This window comes from Amaranthus tricolor, chromosome 14 (genome assembly GCF_026212465.1).
Source record: "Amaranthus tricolor cultivar Red isolate AtriRed21 chromosome 14, ASM2621246v1, whole genome shotgun sequence".
Taxonomy (NCBI): domain Eukaryota; kingdom Viridiplantae; phylum Streptophyta; class Magnoliopsida; order Caryophyllales; family Amaranthaceae; genus Amaranthus; species Amaranthus tricolor.
The window spans coordinates 2,448,885-2,462,900 of record NC_080060.1 but is presented as its reverse complement, the minus strand read 5'-3'; the positions used below and the strand labels follow the sequence as shown (position 1 = coordinate 2,462,900).

Sequence of the window (14,016 nt, the reverse complement as noted above, 5' to 3'; positions counted from 1 at the left end):
GATTTTAACTCACTCACTAAAACACACTCTTACACTTGTCCTTTGATTAATTGCATACAAGTTCATGAGAGTCTACCCCTATTTATAGGAAAATAAGGGTTGGAAAACGACAATACTATCATTAACCCTACCTCGGAGACATTATTTTGATAAGGATATATGTAGTACATAGTATACTAGGCTAACTATGACCTATGAGAAATGCAAATGTGGAATTGTGTGTGGCAAACAGCCAGCGATAACTAAATTTGAAACTGATTGCCATAGTTTGATTAAAATAACTAAACATTTGATTTTGGTGACTATTTTAATTCAATTTGATTAAGAAATATTACCTACACACACCAACTTTCTACCCACTATAAGACTGATAAAGTTGCTGGTTGCTACTCTTACCCTATTAGGTATGTAACACTTCAAAATGCATGATACGTATTATTATTATACACATATATATTGTATCTACATTTTAAATTCGAATGACTATTATGAGCTAGTAGGGTACGTTTTAGAGTATATAACATTTTCTAGAGCTGTAATTCCTACAGTAAGATATAATGATTCAATTTTACTGATTTCGACCTTATTCATTATCGATCATTCTAATAACAATATTGGATGTAAGTCTGTAACTATCAATTTAAGCTTTTAGTTGAGTTACTTTCTAGCTGACAGAAAAAGTTAACATCTACTTATATCTAATGATTTTTTTATAAGAAGATTTAGAGATAGATAGATTTCAAAAGCTTTAAAACTAGGAAATGTAAACGTACACTTAGTGGTCGCTTGGATTGAGTATAAATATTTAAGAGGTAAAAAAATCAAACTAGTGAAATAAAGGTAAGTGGAGATGCAAATGAAGCAATTGAAATACTTGTGAAAGATGTAAAATGAGAGTAAACTTTAAACGATGAATAAAAAAGGATGATAATTTTCCTCATTTGGAGGAAAGTATCCTCCACCCTCCCCTAAGATAAATTTATACTCCAATATGGGGGAAATAATTGTTGTTTTATCCATTTTTATTACCTTCTAACCAATACCTCCACCTTCTTTACAATCAAATTCCTTTAATTTTCTATCTAATTTAATTTTATTTTTCTGCTTTGACTTTTATTTACTCGTTAAATATTTACACTCATAATCAATTTACAGTTGTCTGTGCTCTAACTCTATCACTCATTAATCATTATCATACAATAATCTGATAATTTCCGCACAAATAGGAATACATGTGAAGTACTAATTTAAGCAATTTTACTTTTTAGCTTCTCATTATTAAAAATTTCTGTGGAATAGTTAGACTAATTTGTACATTCTCTTTCTTTAAATTAATTTTTATAATGGCTACACAAGTTTTCGTTTACGAACCAATTTAACCAAAGGTTTAGACTCATTTTATTATTTCTCTTTTTGTAAGCGGCTTTTAAACTAGAAGTGTGGATGTAATATAGATCCTCCACATCTTGGCGTTAACTATTCCACTTGACCTGAGCGGAGGATCAAATTCGAAACATTATCTTTTATTACTCTGCCTTCTAATATTATCATACAAAAACGCAACTCAATTAAATGTATAAGCTTTTAGAAACACTTGTGTGGACTTGGTACATACTAAAATAGCGTGAAGCAAGTTTTAACACTCATATTCCTACTCTCTTCACTCTTTTCACTTTTTATTACATACTCCAAAGTAACTGGAAAAAAAGCTTTTTAAAAAAATAATTTTATGTTATTTTTTTAATTTTAATTTTATTTTAATTTTTTAAATTTTTTAATTTTTAAATTTTTAGATTTTTAAATTTTTAATTTTTTTAATTTTAATTTTAATTTTTAATTTCTAACTTTTTTAATTTTATTTTTTTTTAATTTTTAAAATTTTTTTTAAGAGTTTTGTGGAATGGAGTGTAACTGTGTAAGAGTATAAGAGTAGAGTAGTGTAGAGTGGAGTGGAGTGGGGTGAAGTATAAGAATATAAGAGTGGAGGGCAGTGTAAATATTGGTCCACGCTAATATTAGTGTGTTAGTGTGGATTAACTCCATACTAGACTTTTTCTTTAGCTTTTAATTAATTTAATTCTTTAACGTGTATTAAAATAGATGACGTATTAATATATATTTAGCAGGTTTGAAAAAAGTGACATTTTCAATCAAGCTAAAAGATTTATAGCTTTAGTAAGTTAAAGTGTGGTATTCTCATTTAAATTAACATGATGCCAGGTCCAAAAATCAGAAATAATATGATCAATATAAAATTTACCGAAATTTTCTACCTGGTACCAATTGATAGTACGTTATCAAAATGAACCCACATGTGTAGCACAACAAAAAAATTTATCATAATTTTGTGAAGGCACTACTTAGGGGCAGGGCTGCCCTAAGTAAGGGCAAGACGTGCCTATGCCTGGGGTCCACCCATAAATTTTAGTTTTTAATTAGTTTTAAGGGTTGAACTTTTCTATGTATACAATATAATAGTTTAGAGACCCATAAATAATCTTTTACCTCGGTCCCTTAAAAACCTAGGGTTGTCCCTACTTAGGGGTTGACCTTATTTAGTTTCGAGCATAATCATTCGTTCGTTGAAATAATCCGGATTGGATCTGCTGTCAAAGTTAATTGAGTCATGCTTAAGTTCGAAAGTATAGTTCAAGTATTGATTCAAAAACTATTTATTTTATTTGTTAGTTGTATTTCTCTAGCTTTGAATATCTTTTTCGATCCGAGGGACTCTTTGACCGCACTCTCCTCTATGGGTGTGAACTTTTGTCTTTCTTTCCTTCCCAGACTCTGACCATAGTTTTTTAAAAGTAGGATATACTGGGTATGATGATGACATTATATTGATTAAAAAACAAATATTTTGGATAATTTTAAAATTTTTTATTTGTGAGATAAATAATAAAGATAAACTTAAATAGTATAGAAACTCCTACAATGCACGGTTTATGAGTATAGATATATAAATCTATAATTTCAAAGAATAATGCAATTATATATTGACTAAATTTATCGAATTCATGAATTATTTAATGCAAAAATTAAGTACTAATTTTTTAAAAAATTATCACTTTTTATTCAATTAAATATACCAAATTCTAGGTTAGGTATATAAAATTGCTTTAATAAATTAAATAAATAGTTTGCTTAATTTAGTTTCAATCTAAAAAAATCAGGATTCTAAATTAGGTAAATATTGTTATGTAAGCAACTATCATCCACTCAAATAATTTCATTTGTTAAGGCTTCTTAAGAATGACACTTGTCATTTTTCAGCATTTTTATTACTCTTAATATGTATTGTAAGAACACGAGTTTTATTTTCACCTGATCTTTTCCTTTTTTGGCCAACTCTGTAATTTTTAAATAAATGTTATACCTAATGCTGAGTACTCTAATTATATTTTTTTATTTTTTAAAATTTGCTACTCAAAAGTGTATTTTTCCTCTTAATATATGATATATTACTCTCAATAGCAAACTTTAAAAAATTACAATTAAGTGTATGTATAATTTTTTCAAGAAAAACAAACACACTAGCTCTCACATGGTTGAGCTTTGGAACTTTCCTTATACACGTGATAGACTATACCCACTACTCCACTAGTCCACTGTCAAAATAATTAACAACTTCTTTTGTATGAGACTGTCTCATTATGAGACAAGTTCTACAAAAGGTCTATTATAATAAAAGTTTCTATTATTGGGTTATGTAATTTAAGTATATGCACGTCTAATGGTGAAACCGTCTCATACAAGAATCTGCAAATAATTAATTATAGATAAAATTTTGATTTTAAGAAAATTGATCCTCATAAATCATAATTGAAGGGCGTAAAAATGAGTAGAGATTTTGCGGAGAAAAAAGATCTCAACTGCCCCAACTCTAAATTTTCAAACTTAGACCACTTTATTATACAATCTAAGGCAACCTAACCTAATCTTCTGCCATGTCTCATTAAAATTACAACCAAATTAAATGGGAAATTAATTTCTTACTGCAATTAGTATAATAAATCATCAGACCATTGATTTAACTAGTGCTTATAATTACTTACTTTATTCCTATAAAAATTACATTGTTTAATTTAAATATGTGAAAGTTTTCTAAAATTAAATAATATTATTTAAATCAAATAGTATATTTCAAAAAATATTGAGAATATAGTTTTTAACTAGCTACTAGCTTGGGCCGGACAGTAGTTAAAATTTGTTGGAGTTGTATTAGTAGTGGTTGAGAATGTGCAAGTCACATTGTAGATCGTTAAGGAAGTTTCTAGCTAACATTTTGTGTGATCAATAATATGCCTTGGATTCTTGAAATGTTTGAATAAACACCTTTATAAAATTATTTGCTTTTGACACAGAGATTAAAAAGTTAAATATAATGAGTTAAAGTAGTAAAGTACATAAACGTAGTATATAAACATAAGAAAAAATATATAAAGTAAAAATAATGAAATCCTATCTAAAAAAAATGGGACAAATTATTAAAATGAACCAAAATAAAAATCGAACAATTTTATTAATACAAATGAATATTTTGATATGGTTTTGGTAACTTTTAAAACCCGTTTCTTATTTTCTAAGGCCCGGCCCGATGCACAGGCCTACTAGTGAATTTTTGAAAAAGTTTAGCGAAAAAAAAAAATGAATTCAATAACCGAAAAACCAAACTATTTCAAAAACTGAGCGTGAAACTCCCAGACCTAAGGTTTGGGGCTGTTCGCAGTTAATAACTGCGAACATGTCAAAAAAGACAAAATAGCTGTTCGCAGTTACTAACTGCGAACAGCAAAAAAAAAAAAAAAAATTTTTTTTTTTTTTAGGTCAAATAGTTGTTCGCAGTTAATAACTGCGAACAGCTATTTTGTCTTTTTGCTGTTCGCAGTTAGTAACTGCGAACAGCTATTTTGTTTTTTTTGACCTGTTCGCAGTTACTAACTGCGAACAGTCCAAACCCTAGGTCTGAGAGTTTCACGCTTAGTTTTTGAAATAGTTTGATTTTTCAGTTATTGAATTCATTTTTATTTTTTTCGCTCGACTTTTTCAAAAATTCCCTACTAGTCAGTGACTAGTTGAGTATATTATCTCGTTTCATTCAATTTGCTAATTTGCAAATAAGCTTTTTGCAACGATTGCAGCCAAATGGGTGGAACCGAAAGGAGTATTAACAAAGCGGTATCCAAGTAGTTTCAAGGATTTTTTTTTTTCGTCTCGTTAAACGAAGGATCGAATATCTTAAGAAGCAATGCACAATTATACACAAGTACATAACCATTTTCCATTACTTTCCTTGTATCCACAACAAAAAATGTCTCCGAAAAAATTCCCGAGTCACCGGAGGCCAAGTAACCAGATTATCACTGTTTGTGCAACTAGAGCTTCGACATCTCTGAAAGGATCTGCGCATTTAGTAGCCCGAAAATTGCCCATTAAGTAGTTTTTGAGAGATGATAGAGTGAAAACACGAGCCATTCCTTGATTGTGTTATACTAATTACACGGTATATAAAGACAATGGCAAAGGCAGATGCATAATGTACAGATTCCACCACTTTCCCTTTTTGATTTGCCGCATCATCCACATTCACCGATAATATATTAGATCACAAACCTTAGGTTGGTGACGAATCGAAATGGAGCGGAGGTGTCAGATAGGACACTAAATGAGAGATTCCAGATTCGACATCTACGAAGGGAGGAGCTGCACGTTAGGCATTTGATCCAACCTTCGGTTCTCAGGTTGAGTTCGAACGTCTTGAAGTAGCAACACCTGAAGAGTTCCAGACTTCTTCAGCCAGGCGGTGACAGCGGTTCCGTGTGATATAAATCTCCCAAGGTTGGTCTCGGCCAAATGGAACGGAGCACCTATGCCACTGAGCAGGCCCTCGATGGCTCGCTTCAGTGTTCCATCGCCAACGACTTTGCTGTGTTTTCCCCACCCGGTTAGAATACTGGAAAGAAAAGTTGAAAACAAAAACTCATCAGTAAATTTGTAAGTGATTCACCATTTCGCCAACACATGTTCGTATACGGTAATAAATCAGGCAATCTACGCATAAGTTCCCATAAGAATGCTGTCATCCTTCACTAAGGCTTAAGGATGGGTTTAGTATTCGTAAATTTTAAGTACTATTGGGTAAATAGTTAACAATTTTTCTCTTGTGTTTACATTGATGGTTGGATTATTGGCAAGAGTAGAGGTGTTTAACGCGGCGGGTCGACCCAACAGGTAAAGGATCGGGTCACATTTTAACGGGTCATTAGCGGGTGGGGACAATAACGAGTCTAGCCATTAACGGGCCTTGGTGTAAAGGGTTGGAGCGGGCCAGTCAGATAATTATAGGAAGACAAATTTTTTTATTAAGACCGTCTCACAGTAAGCCGGCTTAATATGGGCTAGCCCAATTATAATTTCTTAAAATTTAATGGAAAAAAAAAAAAAAAAACTGTTTCTATTTAGGTAACTACTATATAAATTTAACTTTAGGTTGCTTGTATGTGCCCGTCTCACGATGAGACGGTCTCATACAAGACTTGTTGTTATAGGAATTGGTTGCAAATTTTTTTTTTATATTTTTATATGATGTTATTATATACATAGGTGGGTCGACCCAACAGCCATAAAGTAGAATAAAAAACTATTATATGAACTTTTGAAAATCGGGTCAAAGTAAGTTGGGTTTAGACGGCTTTGACCCAACACGACCCGTCCATTTAAATTTGGCATGAGCCGCCCCATTAAAATTTTGACCCAATCCGGCCCGTTGAACACCTCTAGGCAAGAGCAATGACGGGGTGAGAAGAGGTGAGCACGCTGAAGGGGAAATATAAGTTCGGATAATTTTCTCATTATAAATCAAATAGATAACTATGTACAAAGTTTAGAGATTAGAGTGCAGACTGATTTATGTAGCATTTACCTTAAAAGCTTTGGAAGCTCATGCCCTTTTAACACAACTGAGCGTATATTTAGCAACCAAGCATGAACCATGGCGCGAGCAGCACCGGAAGACATCAAGTGCAAATCTAAGCAAGATGTGGACCAAACATTCTCCCATACATTCCTGTTCTTTCCCTCCAGCACAACTAGCTGGGCTCCCCTTTTCTGAGAAGACAATGAAAAATAAAACAAAGGTCACAAATTTGGAAAATCTATTAGAGATTCAAACTGAAAATGAATGAATAATCTGAAGAAGTGCTAAATATAATCGTTCAATACAAGGATCTATAAATGAGTGCCGAAGCTAGTTAAATGATAAATATAAGATTTTTCATAAATCAACTGATGTAAAACATCCAATCTTAAACGCCACAAAATTGCAAGATATAATGCCATCAACGGTTAAGACAACATCAATGCCAGTGCCTTGAATCCCCAAAAGTATATTAATTGATTTTTATTCCACTCGATATTTTAAACGAAAGAAAAAAATAAACAAATTGAAAGGAACAAAGCCTAAAGATAGCAAGTGTTATTGCTTGTTTTACATCAAGATATAAGACAAATAATTGTTTAAGTGCCCATATGTTACCCACATGTGAGTTGGGTCACATCAGAAAACAAAAATAGTATGCATCACTTTATAAACTACATAATTAACTGCTACTACTAGTCCACTACCAATTAGTTTTAGTAGTGAACCTCTTTAGGTTGGTATGTGAGTTATCTCTTCTACTTCTTGTTTGGGTTGTCCAAACCCATTTTCTAAATTCTACAATGGTATTAGAGCTCAGTTTATTGTTGGGCCTTAATAACTGGGCATTTAATCTTACCACACACGTGAGGAGGAGTGTTAAGTGTCTATTTGGGTTGTCCCACATTGGAGAAAGAGAATTAGTGACCATCCTTTGGGTTTGTATGAGGGTTACAACAAGGTAACCGTGTTCGAATACACAAGGTCGGATCTAACATGTGTGGTATGGTGGCCACATGTATTGTGTTCGGGTAACATAAAAAAGAGCCAACCCCACCCTCTTCATTTTTGCATTTGCAAGTACATGGAAGTCAATCATATGCATAGTGAGTTGTACTTACTTGACCAAAATGCCACAAAACATCAGTAAGAGCATTATAGAAGGCAGATGCAGTTGATGTATCCAACTGCTTAACTTCATCAAACAAAGATAAGGCTTGCAGCCAGATTGTATCCCTGGATCCCGTAAGTAGACCATGTGCAACACCATAGACTCGATCATCAAGTAAGCGGAGTTCTTCTAATAACATAGAAGCATCTTCCAATGAGTTACAACGGCTGCAGATTGCATATATTAAAACTAGTTTAGCCTAATGAACAAGGATAGAAAGCTCTTAAAGTCTAATGCTTGTATAAAAAGAAAAATTCACCAATAAGGAAAGAAAGCTACCTGCAAGCATTTAAAATAGCTGAAAAGGTCACCACATTAGGCTTTATCTTAAGCTCATGCATCTTCTGGAAGATTCCTAAGATACATAAGAGCTCCTGCTTACTCTCACTAAATTCCCTGGAATTCTGAGAGCTTTCTATTGCTAGCTGCCCAAAGATCTTCATAACTTCGTTATTCTCACTACCTTCGAGATTGCGTGCAGTAACAGTACAAGACAATATCATTGAAGTGTTACGATCCACCGGATCAATAGCATCAACCAAGTATTCAGCTCTGGCAGATCGGCCAAATGCATCAATAATTGTGTTGTAGGTGACTACATTAGGTTCGATACCTTCCTTCGTCATCTCATTGAGTAAAAGAACAGCTGATTTCAGTAGTCCATTCTTACACAAAGCATCAATAAGACCACTATAAAGAACAACATCTGCCTTCAAACCGGCTTCCTTAAACTCTCTAAACACCTCCATTGCCTCCCTATATAGACCTCCTTTCGAATACACATCAATTAGTGTAGAATATGTCAACACATTCGGCAAAATGCGTTGATTTTTCATCTTCTCAAACACTTCTTTAACTTCATCATACTTACCTTGTTTCCCAAATCCACTCAACAATGCATTATAAGTCACTACATCCTTCCTAATTCCTACACTCTCCATTTCCTTACAAACATTCAAAGCATCCTTAAACCTACCTAACTTCAAATACATAGACAACGACGCATTATAACAAACACGATCAAGAGCAATACCGGAACATTTCATCTCCTCGAGCATACTCAACGCGTCCTCATACCTACCCGCCTTTGCAAACCCATCAATAACAGTACTATAAGTAACTACATTAGGCATTAAATTCTTGGAAGTCATTTCAGACATGATATCAAATGCTATATCCATCTTCCCAACTTTACAAATAACATCCAACAAAGTATTGTAAGTAAAAACATCTTGATCAATCCCTCTAATTCCCATCTCAGTAACCAACCTCAAAGCCTCTTTCCACAACCCACATTTACAAACAGCAAGCATAGAATTAAAAGTAATTCGATCCGGGTCAACACCATTGCTCAACATATCATCATAAATACCACTAACAACATCAAAATTAATCCCAGATTTTGCACAAGCATCAATAACAGCATTATAAGATACCAAATTAGGTTTCAACCCATGAGTTTTCATCATTTCAAAAACCCTAATCGCATCTTGACATAACCCACTTTTCCCATAAGCACTAATTAAAGCAGAATAAGTATACACAGTATTACCATAACCATCATTAACAGCATTATCAAAAACAATTCTAGCTAAATCAACTTTTCCTAATCTACCCATTACACTAATCATAGTACTAGCTAACTTACCTTTCTCACTAGCTTTCCTCTCTCTTTGAACAGCAAATTGATAACAAAGAACAGCTTTTGAATAATCCCCTCTATTCCCAAACTCTCTAAGAAGAAAACAGTAATCTTCAGACCCAGAAAGCTTCAATTGAAAACCCAATAACAGATTCTCAAATTGGTGTTCATCAACATCAGAATGAGTAGCTTGAAACAGGATATCTTCAGCAAAAGAGGATTGCCGGGCAGAAAGGTAGGATCTTTGGCGATTATAATGATGTTTAGATACAAAACGGGTTGACTTCTTACCAGAAAAGTCAGGAGAGAGATGGGTTTTGTTGGGGGTAGGTAGAGGAGAGAGAAAGGTGGAAGCTTTAGAGAGAGAAGTAGAAGGAAGTGGAGAAGCAGAGACTTTTTGGGATGTAAAACGACGCGTTTGAGGATGATTGTGAGGTTGTTGTTGAAGGGTTTTGTGAGGGTAATTGTGAAGAGGTTTAGAGGAGGTAGTGATTGAGCAATGAGGAGGAGTAGAAGAAGCCATTCAATAGATTTTGGAAAGAGAAAATTTGGGAAGAGGAAGGAGAAGAAGATAAGAAAAATAGAAAATGAGGTGGGGAAGAGAGAGAAAGGGTAAAAGAGTCTAGTGAGAAGTGAGAGAGTCAAAAGAGTAAAAATAGCTTGAGCTCAATTAGATAGTTTTTTGGCCTTATCATATATGTCTTTCATTTTTGTGATAGTAGGTTTAGTTGGTTAAGACATTGAATATGAAGGGTTTTTCTTTTTTCATTTTTATTTATTTAAAGAAAATACTACCATTGTTTTATAGTGATTAAAGAAAATACTCTGTTTTATTCACTCATTACTCTGAATTTTTTTTTATTTATAATTTATAAAATAAAATATAGTCAAATGAAATATTGTTTGATTTGTCTCCATAAGTTATAATTTTTAATTACATATAATTAGATATATTAAGAATTGTAATAGCGCACTAGCAAGCGTGCAGAAGCAAGTAAGAAAATAGTGGACGAAAATAAGATATAATCAGGGTTAAAAAGTAATACTTCCTCCGTTATTTTTTAATCTCTCACTTTGGGTTTTTCACACATATTAAAGAAGCTAGAATCTTTGGGTTGTAGTGGGTATTATTTTAATTAAATAGTAGTGTGAAGTAATGATTGTATTGGAAGTACGAGGTTATAATGGGTATTATTTTAATTAAATAGTAGTGTGAAGTAATGATTGTAATGGAAGTATGAAGTATGAGGTTGTAATGGGTATTATTTTAATTAAATAGTAGTGTGAAATAATAATTGTATTGGAAGTATGAGAGAGAAAATAATTATAAATAAAAGAAAAGGGGTACATTAAAAGAAAATGAGGGTTTTTTAAGGGGTAAAAGTTGGATAAAAACTTTCTAAAAATAGAAAGTATTCTAAAGTGGAAGAACTTTTGAAACTACCTGTTATAGTAATGTGGAAGATCAAAAAAGAACGGAGGAAGTAGTAGATGAAAATATAAGATGGACGGAGAAAATAAGTTAATGAATGTTGTGGAAGAAAAAGAGTGAAATCACTACAAAAGACAGTGGTATTGTATCGGATAAACTTAAATAAGGAAATGTGCAATTTATTATGTTTGCTCTATATTGTGTTTTCTGTATTTAATTATATTTATTCATTCTTTTATAAACCAAATCAACAAAATAAAAATTTCACGTGGTACCCAAAACTTTTTAAAAATTCACGCGATAATCCTGAGGTTTATCAAATTCTTTATCCGTGTCCTTTTTACAAAGAAAACGTTGGCAAATATTAATTACAAAGCTTAAACCTTGTTGTATGCCTATTTATTCATTACATCAGATCAAATTCACAATGGAATCTTAATTTGATAGTAGAAGATGAATTGAATGAATTAGGGTTTGAATTTGGAGGGGAAAATGTGATTTGGAGGAACGATGGTAGAGTTAATGTTTATATATTGGGGAAAATTTATGAAACTGATGCGATTTGATCTTGTGAAACGAATAAATAGGTTTACAACAAGGTTTAAGATTCGTAATAAAAGTTTGTTAACGTTTTCTGTGTTAAAAGGTCACGGAGAAAGAATCAGGTAAACCATAAGGCTACCGCGTGGATTTTTAAAAAGCTTTGGTTACCACGTGGAAAACTCAATACCTTAGGGTTACCACGTGACATTTCTCATTTTTTGAAATCATCATGAAATGTAATTGTTTAAATAAAAAATATAAATTTTGGGGCTACTATCAACCTTATGGTTGATGATAGGCCCTAATCTCTTTATTTTTGTTTTTTTCGTTTTTAGTTATGAATAAAATTTATGCTCTTTATATTGGAGTCGTGTTATCAATCGATAGTAAAAAGGTGTATGATTTCATCATGAGTGCCACTTCTGCAAATATAGTTAATACTATCAAATTTATCTCTATTTCAAAATCACTCTGTATCAAGTAGCGATATGATAGAGGGAAAACTTTAACGTTAGATCTCCTTTATAATGATCGTGACTTTTTCCATATAGAATTTTGTTTGATTAAAATTGTTATGCATTTAATTTATTTTTACTATGTTATAGATGTCATATGGCATTTTTATCATGAATTATTATGTTCCTTTGAAATTTCAAAATTGTTATGCATTTGAAATATTAAGAAGAACTTTACATCCTTGATTTCACTAAAATAAAAAAAATCTATGGTCACGATTGAGTCAAAAACATATAATTGTAAAAGTAACTATGTTACACAGAAAAATCATTATGAAGAAGTTCAAGTGAGAATCATCCTTATATGAGAATCGTGAGAACTAATCTGCCTGACAAATAAGTGTTACTTGTTCACTGAAAACGTGTTACCATTAGGCAAAAAAGTGTTACTTTTTTTGAAAAGAAAAGATGATACTTTTAGGCAAATAAATGTTACTTTAAGAAAAAATTCTGAAAAAAACTCACAAAAAGGTGTTACTTTTTATATAAAAAGGTGTTGCTTTTCGAAAAAATATGTTACTTTGTAATTATATTTTTTTCTGAAAGTAACACTTTTTTTGCTAAGAAGTAACATATTTTTGTAAAACAAAAGTAACATTTTTGTCTAAAAGTAACACCTTTTCTGTGAGAAAGTAACACATTTTTATCGGAGAGATTGATTGTCATGGTTCTCATATAATCTTGGTTCTCATCTGAAATTGACCCTATATATATATATATATATATATATATATATATATATATATATATATATATATATATATATATATATATATATATTGGGAAGGGATCCAATGAGAAGGGTAAGAAGGACTTTACACCCTTTATTTCACTAAAATAAAAACATTTATAAGTCACGATTGAGCCATAAACACATAATTGTAAAAGTAACTATGTTACACAAAAAGTAACTATGACATAAATTTTTAAAATGTTCTTACTTTATAGTATCCTTTTATATATATATATATATATATACATATATATATATATATATATATATATATATATATATATATATATAGTTACAAAACAAAATCAAACAAAAATCTTTCTCAAGCTTCTTATTTTAAAATCTTTCTTATTTGATCCTATATATATATATATATATATATATATATATATATATATATATATATATATATATATATATATATATAAAGAAGTTCAAGTGAGAACCATCCTTATTTGAGAACCGTGAGAACTAATCTGCTTGACAAAAGTGTGTTACCTATTCACTAAATTGGTGTTACTTTTAGGCAAAAAAGTGTAACTTTTTTTTGAAAACAAAAATTATACTTTTGGGCAAAAAGTATTACTTTAAGAGAAAATTCTGAAAAAAACTCACAATAAGGTGTTACTTTTAACATAAAAAGGTATTACATTTTACAAAAAACGTATTACTATGTATTTATATTTTTTTTCTCAAAGTAACACTTTTTTGTTACAAAGCAGCAGATTTTTTTAAAATCAAAAATAACATTTTTTTGTTCAAAAATAACACATTTTTATCGAAGAGATTGGTTCTCACAGTTCTCATATAAGCTTGGTTTTCATTGAAACTTGACCATATATATATATATATATATATATATATATATATATATATAATAAACTAATGAATTAAATGGAATGATTGAGTAATGGGTTGATAATGATACTTACTTTAAAATCTAACAATTACTTCACCACTTGCACATGGTGATGGTAGTAATATCAACTTTTTCATTTTCTCATACTTTTGTGACAAAAAATTAAAAATTTGCTGCAATTGATAGAATAATGTAGTTTATC

General features: G+C 31.3%; 1 protein-coding gene across 1 annotated transcript; it reads right to left on the bottom strand.

Annotated features, from left to right (window-relative positions):
* Positions 1-5,190: 5,190 nt before the first annotated feature.
* Positions 5,191-10,424, bottom strand: LOC130799715 (pentatricopeptide repeat-containing protein GUN1, chloroplastic). The gene is made up of 4 exons (XM_057662920.1): positions 8,370-10,424; positions 8,041-8,257; positions 6,926-7,110; positions 5,191-5,956 (listed from the first exon to the last, which is right to left on the bottom strand). The coding sequence occupies exons 1-4, from the start codon at positions 10,253-10,255 to the stop codon at positions 5,692-5,694; spliced, it is 2,553 nt and encodes an 850-aa protein (XP_057518903.1). The 5' UTR covers positions 10,256-10,424; the 3' UTR covers positions 5,191-5,691.
* Between the last annotated feature and the right edge of the window lie 3,592 nt (positions 10,425-14,016).